The 9,186-nt window shown below is 34.8% G+C and overlaps 1 protein-coding gene across 6 annotated transcripts in view; it reads left to right on the plus strand.

Annotated features, from left to right (window-relative positions):
* The window catches only part of DGKB (diacylglycerol kinase beta), a gene marked incomplete at both ends in the record, with an annotated part of 637,756 nt that extends 631,098 nt beyond the window's left edge, over positions 1-6,658 (plus strand). For all 6 annotated transcript variants that reach the window (XM_082846621.1, XM_082846623.1, XM_082846625.1 and 3 more), the window contains one exon: positions 6,551-6,658. In XM_082846621.1, coding sequence (XP_082702747.1) covers positions 6,551-6,658 — 108 coding nt within the window. The remainder of the gene's footprint in view (positions 1-6,550) is intronic.
* Between the last annotated feature and the right edge of the window lie 2,528 nt (positions 6,659-9,186).

Genomic DNA, 9,186 nt, shown 5'->3' on the forward strand with positions numbered 1-9,186 from the left:
TTTATGCTATGGAAAGTGGTTTTTAATACTCTTACATTACTCCATTTAACTCTTAATAATAGTTAATATGTACTGAGTGATTTTTATGTGCCAGGTAACATTCTAAGCATTTTGTGTACATTGATTCATTTAGTCCTTACAAGAAACCAATGAAATGGACACTATATTAAAGTCTCTATAGTATTTTTTTTAATGGAACTTTATTTTATTTATTTATTTATTTTTGGCTGCATTGGGTCTTTGCTGCTGTGCGTGGGCTTTAGTTGTGGCGAGCGGGGGCTACTCTCCTTTGTGGTGCACGAACTTCTCATTTCAGTGGCTTCTCTTGTTGCAGAGCATGGGCTGTAGGCACGTGGGCTTCAGTAGTTGTGGCATGCGGGCTCAGTAGTTGTGGCTCCTGGACTCTAGAGCACAGGTTCAGAAGTTGTGGTGCACGGGCTTAGTTGCTCCATGGCATGTGGGTTCTTCCCGGGCCAGGGGTTCAACCCCTGTCCCCTGCATTGGCAGGTGGATTCTTAACCACTGTGCCACCAGGGAAGCCCAAAGTCTCTACAGTATTCATGAGGGAAATTAATTATAGTCATCTGCCCAAAGTCTCCAGATAGGAAGTGGCGGACCCTGGCAGTCTGATTTTTAACCAGTATGCTGTTCTGCTTCTGAAGAAAAATTTTATTTAAATCAATATAAAACATGTAATGATTGAGATTATGAAAATGTTGTCAACTGTAGAACTAAGTACTGTCACACAATTACATTTTCTTTCCTATAAAGCTTTTATAATCTCTTTTTTCTTTGTAAAATCATTATAATTCTAATTTTTTTAAACGACATGGTATCAATTAATCTATTATCCCCACTCCCTTCTTTATATGGCAAAAGCCCTTCCCTGCAGGTTTCTTCCTAGGTTTCTTGCAGATCTCTCATCCTGGGTCTCAGTTGGATACTCTTTTTGTTGTTATTCTTGTTCTTAATAAACTTAATTTTTACAGCACTTTTAGGTTCACCATAAAATTGAGACAAAGGTACAGAGATTCCCCATATACCTCCCACCACCTGACACACATAGCCTCCCCACTAGCAGAATTCCCCACTGAAATGGTATCTTTGATATAATCAATGAACCTACATTGACACATCATAATCATCCAAAGTCCATAGTTTGCACTAGGGTTCACTCTTGGTGTTGTTCATTCTATGAGCTTGGACAAATGTGTAATGTCTTGTATCCATCATTATAACATCCTAAAGAATATTTTCACTTCCCTAAAACTCCTCTGTGCTTCATCTATTCATCACTCTCCCCCATAAACCCTGGCAACCACTTATCTTTTTACTGTCCCCGTAGTTTTCCCTTCTCTAGAATGTCATATAATTGGAATCATACAGGATGTAGCCTTCTCACATTGACGTCTTTCACTTAATAACATGCTTTTAAGTTTCCTCCATGTCTTTTCATGGCTTGATAGGTCATTTCTTTTTAGCACTGAATAATATTCCTTTGTCTGGATATACCACAGTTTATATATCCTTTCACCTACTGAAGGGCCTCTTGGTTGCTTCCAAGTTTTGGCAGTTATGAAAAAAGCTGCTGCAGACATCTGTGTACAGGTTTTTGTGCAGACCTATGTTTTCAACTTTTTTGGTTAAATCCCAAGAGTGAAAACACTGGATCATATGATAAGAGTATATTTAGTTTTGTAGGAAACCTCCATACTGTCTTCCAAAGTGGCTGCGCCATTTTGCATTCCCAGCACCTATGTATGGGAGTTCCTGTTGCTCCACATCCTCACCAGCATTTGGTGTTGTCAATGTGACCCTCTGTTTTTTTAATCTTTCTTAGCTCACGCATCTGTTCTGCTGGAGAACACACTCAAAAATGTTTCAAAGGACACATAAATGGTAAACTCTCTAGAACCTTTTATGAATGAAAGTATCTTCATTGTACCCTTGCATTTAATCAATCCATTGACTAAGTATAGAATTCTAAGATAAAATTAACTTTTCTTTTGGGGTTTGAAGGTTTTTCTCCATTTTCTTCTACCACTCATGTTTTTGAGAAGCTTAATGCCATGCTGATTTTTATTTTTCTGTAAGTGACCTGTTTTTCCTCTCAGAGGGCATTTAGAATCTCACTGTGCTTTGAAATTTCAAAATAATGTGTTATTTGAGCTGGGCAGGACAGGGGTCAAAGTTTGAGGGAAGGTTCTCCAAAGCACTAATTGACACAGAAGTGCAGAGGTGGGAATTAACAAGGAGTGCTTGGGAGATTTGAGTCAGCTTTCAAAACCCAGCTCTTGTACTTAGCAACTTGAGTGGTGTAGTGCAAGTTACAGAACCTAAGTTTCTGTCCTGTATTGTAAAATAAGGGTGTTGACACCTACCTCCCAGGGTTGTTGAGAGGGTAAAATTAGATAATATATTTTAAAAATTATGAAAAAATATTCTTTTGATATTAGGTATGAGAATTCCTTGAAGATAGAATAGATCCATCTTTATTCCAATCTTATCAGGATGCTTTGATAAGCACTTGCTTCGGTAGATGTGTCATTCAGGGACTGGGTGTTAAGTAGGGTGTTCCTATCACATGAGGAAGAAAAATAACTACTCTTCACAATGAAGAGTATTAGGAATAGTTGATGCTGAGAGACAGGGAGCTAGGAAAGAAAATTGCAATGAGCTGGGCCAAATACTGCTTGGAGAATGAGTGCAGGAAGACCTTCCAGTCTTCCTCAATTTTAGTTGGACTAAAAGTCTTCAGAGAGAACACAAAAGTCTGGTGGGACTAGACACTGTTCACCGTGTACTGTAAGATATAAACCTCTCTTCTATCCCTTTTAGGACATCGTTTTTCAATTCTATGTTCTTTGATAATATTACTTTTATGGGAGTAGACTTTTGTCAAGAGCAACTCAAAGAGCTGGATGAAACAGGTAGCATGTGAATAATGTGTGTAAAGCACTTAGCATAATACTCAGCACACAGTAAAAGCCAAATCTTGTTATTTTTATTCTTGTTATTATTGGTCATATTACAATTATGAGGTGGAGCTCTCTATCACACCATGCAACCCTGACAACGTCATAGAAACAAGAAAACTGTGCCTTATAATCCTTCATCTGGTTTCTATATGTGAATTTTTATTTCATATTGAATAATTATAAAACTGAAATCATTTTTTTTCTGTTTATATTTTTAGATGTGTCCAATCTTAATTTGAAATAGGAAGACAGAAGTAGAAAGAGTCATGAGACTTTTGCTGCTGTTGTTTTCCAAAGGAATAGATGATAAGTAAAAATGAAGAGTTCCTAATAGAACATCATTCTAATTCTGACAGTATCTATCTTGCATTTTTAGCAATGCTCTTCGACCTTCGTACAGCCATTCCACCTCCTGGGAGCCCCATCACCATTGCTTATGAGTGCCCACAATTCTCTCTCAATTATAATCTCAGGTTCTCTTCCAAACTAAACAGTCTTGCAAACTGCCTTGCCCATAGCTGGTGCTCCATAAATATTTGATGTATTGAGAAACAACTAAGAAGTAACTACCTGACTCAAAAAAAATGGAAACACTCAAAGAGAACCTAATGTTTGGTTCATGTTTTCAGATTGCTGAGACTTAATATAATAAAATCTTTGGGGGATAAAATCTGCTCCTTACTCCGTATTGTTTTTCTTGTAGATAACAGGTTCTTAAAAAAAGTAGTAATAAAAATATAAGGATGTGGAGTTGAAACAGGCATGTGAGTCATCCCATGCCTGGTGAGGCGCCCTTAACCAGGTTCCTCCAACACAGGCCATCTGAACCTAAATTACACTTAAGTCTCTACAGCTTTCTGAAACCTCACCTGGACTTGCTGTGACTACAGTACCAACAGTTCACCTGAACTGGAATTTTTCTCATCCTTAATGGAGTAGTTTTTGCTCTGCTCAAATATACAAAGACCTATAATTATCTGATGACATAAAGTATGCAAAGAGCCTGGATACATACTAGACATCTTATGAGTGCGAGTTTCCTCCATGTAATCTCCCCTAAGAGGAGAACAGCCAACTGTTTCTCATTTTTATGAATAACAGACAGAAAGATGTAGATTGCATTTTGTACGGAAATAATGTTAAATTAAAGAAAGAGTTATGTACCTTGACCATAGGAGTGCTTAAATAACCAAGAAGATAGATTACAGATAATGTTAAAAATAGGACCATTATCCTGCTTTGAAACTATAACCTAGAATTCGAATTAGTCAGTAGTATGGATTAAGGGTCCCACTGTGTCAGGAGCACTGAGTGAGATACTGTGCTATTTTTCAAAGGAATAGCAACATGTGATTTCTTTTAAAAGGGATTGTTAATAAAAAGATAGCTATGATCAAAGAAAATCCAAATAACTTAAAAAGTACAAAGGGCAAACAAAATCTCATACACAATAAGTTGAGGTATTTTGGCTATGCCTTGTCATAAATTGATGCTAATCTTTTGTGACTAGAATGATATATTTCTTCCAACATCTTAACAACAATAATTTGTTAATAATCATCTTGTTTTCCAAAAGGCCCTAATATTATCATACCCTCTAAAGGATTTAGTCCAGCAACTGGGAATCAGAAATCTTTATTTTTTTACCTTAGCTACTTACGTTCTGTTTGAATCTAAGGTTATGACATAAGTAATATGTGTTAACTGCCTCATCAGGTACTCATTTTAAACTAACATATTTTTATAAAAAGATTCATTTTTATTTTCAGCGTTAAAAAAAAAATAGTGCCTTTCTGCTTAGTCTTGTATTTCAGCATCTATAACACTATTGAACGTGCTTGTTAAATTTCTCTTTCTTACTTGACTATAATTTACTGGGGATAGAGATTGTACTTTGTTTATTAGAGGTTCATGGTACAGTGTCTGAGGCATAGTAGGGCCTTGATACATTTTGTGAAATGAATAAATGAGTGAATGATGGTGTATTAGGTTTTATACTCTAGAGGAGTATAAAATCAATGGCATAAGGTAGGGCGTAATTTGAAAGTGAATTATTAGGAGAGAAAATCTGGTAGAGATCTTTTTCAATCTACATAGATAGGTGCATTCTAGCATCTTAACTGTCTGGCTATTGATTCCCCAATTCATAAGATAAGAAAAATAAAATAAAATGAAATCAGATATCCAGAGAGTTTGAGGCTGGTTTAGCCTGGTGGCCTTTTACAGGTGCAATTTATCTTTACAGTACAAAGAACACTGAATCTTCCCAGAATAACCTGATTCCAACAGAGTTAAATAAAGAGTTGTTCGTTTATCCTGATTTTTAACATAGTTCTGTCTTTCTAGACTGTGAAGTAAATCTCCATTTCCCAACAGCCCCAGTGCTGATTTTAATGATCGTGTCCACGTGACATCCACTTTTTTTTGTTTCATTGCTATTAGTCAATGACAAGTGAAGGATATTCAGTTTAACTTGAAAATGTCAGCTATGCACTTTAAGAGATATATTTTTGCAGCTTTTAATGAGGTGGTGTTTCTTTTTGAAAGAAATACTCATCTCTGATGCGGGTGCTGTGCTGGTGACAACTGATATTTAATAAGCGATGGTTCTTATATTAGTCGCAGTTCTCTAAAGAAAATGTCTCAGATTGCTTTTGAAAAACTCTTAGCGTCACTAGCCCAAAGGCAAGATGTGACCTTTTTATTACATAATGAGAATCATTTATTATCTTACAATGTATCTTAAAGTCACAGACAAAATGCCACTTTGATAATTGCTTTCAATTAGCTTTGAGCATAGCATATATTCATAAAATGTCTTCTCTAATTTAGGCTTGAATTAGAGAAAATTGCAGACATAATCTACTTTAAGGTTGTCTCATTAAAGGTGATTCGTAGTTTTATTTCAAAGAAATCAAAAAGAGTAGCTTTAGAACAGTCTCTCAGAATGTTTTAAGCAGGCTTTTCAATATTTGATTCTATTCTATTACCAATTAATTAACAAATTAGAAAGCTAGTTCATCATTTCTGACCTTTTATGCACGCTAACTTTTGACTTTCATTCGTAATGATTGTTTTGAAATTAAGCCCTGCAGTTCATATTGAAAGAGAGAAACAATCTGATTAGCAGAGTAAATAAGGCTTGCCTTGATATCAAGTACATCTTGATGTTGGGCTATAACTGGGATTCTGAATACTATAATGGTGCAGCCTTTCCTATCTTAAGTAAATAATACATAACTAATGGTCAATAAATTATACTAGATAATCACGTGGCATGAACAAAGAATTTGGGGGTGTTATTACAAGAGAGGTTAGAAGTAATATGATATTTAAAATGTAGTTTCAATTAAATTTAATTTCTTGGTATCACCCTGAGCATTGGAATATAGTTTAAATACATACCTTATCTTCCTTAAAAATATTTTTGAAATAATAGAAACTCTGAAAATACATTTTACACTTGTGTTGTTTCAGTAATTCAGGGGATATTATTAACCTTAAGAGAGATTCTCAGAAATTGGTGTTGTATCTGGAGATTACTGTACCCTCTTTGTCTTTTTTTTCCCTAGATAAAAATTATGCACAAGAACCAAGCCCCGATGCTGATGGGCCCTCCTCCAAAAACCGGGTTGTTCTGCTCCCTCATCAAAAGAACAAGAAACCGAAGCAAGGAATAATCCTGTATCTTTTCATTCTTAGAGATTTAATTAGCATAATTGGGCCATGGAACACTTATGCTGGAAATCGTTGAACAATTTCAAGTCTCCTGCTCATGCAAAATCATGGAATTGGTTTAACAGTTTTTGTTACTGAGCTAATGTAAAATCCAGCTATTAGAAAATTTAATGTCTCAGTTTTTATAAGCATCTTTGCATGAAGAAAGCAGAAGTTTACATGAAGTGATACTGCCTATTTTTGTTGCATGCATTCCCATAAATTTTTTTGTCTCCTACCCATTCCTTCTCCAATTTCCATTTACTAACCTGTAAAAAAAACCTGTACAACAAAAAAAGGAAATATCACGGGAAATGTGATTCCAGTTATTAATAAGCACTACTTAATAATGCTACAATAATCATAATTGCAGATTGCTATACTTTTCCCTTTAGAATCAAACAGTATATCAATGATCTTTGACCTGTGAGTTGAGGAGAAGCTTTTAATTGAAAGGTTTTGTTAAATAGTTGTCTACTTGCTGTATCTAAGTAGTTTTTCTTCGACATCTTGATGCTTCTGAGTGGAATTTAAGATATCAGGTATAAAGTATTCTTATGCTAAGAAGTAGGAAGTGGTTTTTAGTTTGTTTAGTTTTGTTTTTAGTTCCAAACATAAGTGGAAACATATTACTTGGCAGTAAAGTATGTTAACATGGCAAGCCTTATTCCCTTCTGCATGTGAATTTAGAAGAAGATTCTTAATCACAACAGTAACCAAATAGATGTTTGAAACTATGTGCCTAATAAACTGTGTTTCCCACCAAAGATTCAGAAAAAGATGCTTTGAGAGAAATGGGTTAATGCATAATTAATTAAGCATTGTGGAGAAAATCTATGGTTCTAATGTGCAATTTTGTGATGACTAAAACTCTGGAAGAGAGTGAATTACCCATTAATTATAATTAAAATTCTCACTTTTCACAGACAATAAGCCGTACAACACAATCAAAGCTCAATGGCTGATTTCTTGCTTTTTTGGTCATTTATAAGTATAGACGTCTGTAATTTTTAATGGGTCAGTTAAGTACACTTGAGAAAGTAAATGATTGTATCAGTTCCTTTCTAGTATAAATTGATACTGTAATAATATTGAGCTCATTGAAGTTAATCATGCATGCATTTGCACTCTCCCCCTCACCTCCTCTACTCCCATCTCTGTGACATTTCAAATATTTATTTGGAAATAACGGCCTAGATTGTTGTTAAAGTATTTCATGGCCTGGGTGGATTCTCTGATTGTTTGAAGAAATTATGGAATAGTATTTTTTAAGTGTTTCATTAAGCCTATGATATAAAATGAAATGCTATTCTGAGCAGATTTGGTATTGTTCATTCATATTGACCTGCATCTTATCATTGTATGTTTTATGTTTTCAAACGTGCCATAAGGAAAACAAGTGCTCGAAGTGCATGATTTATTAGTTTCTCTCTCCACTCTGCATTAAAGTACTAATGATTTATCAGTTCTATTTTTCTATTGATTCATTCATCTTTGAATTACAAATAACATTTATTGATTCTCTTGAACATAATCCTGAGCATGGATTTATGGATTTCAAGTGAAATTGCTATAATTTTTGTTCTTTGATTTGAAGACTCAACTGAATGCTGTTATGTAAAATGGCTACCCTCAAGCATTGTGCTATAATGGAAGATTATGTATAAAGCGTATTCTTTTAGTGTTCCAGGAACATTGGATGGTAAATATCAATCAACAATAAGTTTAATTGCTTTGAAAATAAAATCTTTTGAATAAATTAAGACATAATTTAACATTCTCAGGAAAATTATCATTACAATTGCAAATGTAGCAAGCAATCACTTGCCCTTGTATAATAAAAAAAAAAAGTTATTTGGCAGAGCTGTAATCAAGACCAGAAGAAATCTCAAAGCAGTAACAAATGCATTACTGATGGCATGTTACATAACACACACATTGATTTTGTGTATCTATGGTTACAGGTAATAAATATTTTCACATAAATTGACAAAACTTTCTACAATGGGCAGGCAGGCTTTGTGTCAAAAACATATTCTGAAGCCACTAATTACTTTACGTTCAGTACAACATACCGTTATTTCTTGGCTACCTTTTATAGTATATAGTTTGAAGGCAGCAACAGTTTGTGAATCATTTTTAACAGTCTGTGCAATGAAAAGCTGTTGAATAGACAGTGGGATGAGAGAAATCAAGCAGCCGGCCTATCAGACTTCAATCGTTGAAATAATGGGATGCAGCTTTACTTCACTGTAGCTGTATCATAATTAGTGATGATCGTAGTTACAGTCTCAGTCAGTAGGATTCATTGGTACCAATAATAAATGTTCAAATAGGAATCAAATTTTACTTTTCCCAACTCATTTTCTAAAGATACTGATGAGCTTGCCCTTCGAGTACACTACTCCTGGGGTTTGGAAAGTAGTTTTTAAAAACCTACTTTGATGGTTTTGAAATCAGAGAAGGTGTTCTCCCCATTTTTATGACAGCT

Source organism: Leucopleurus acutus (genome assembly GCF_964270905.1).
Source record: "Leucopleurus acutus genome assembly, chromosome: 9".
NCBI lineage: Eukaryota > Metazoa > Chordata > Mammalia > Artiodactyla > Delphinidae > Leucopleurus > Leucopleurus acutus.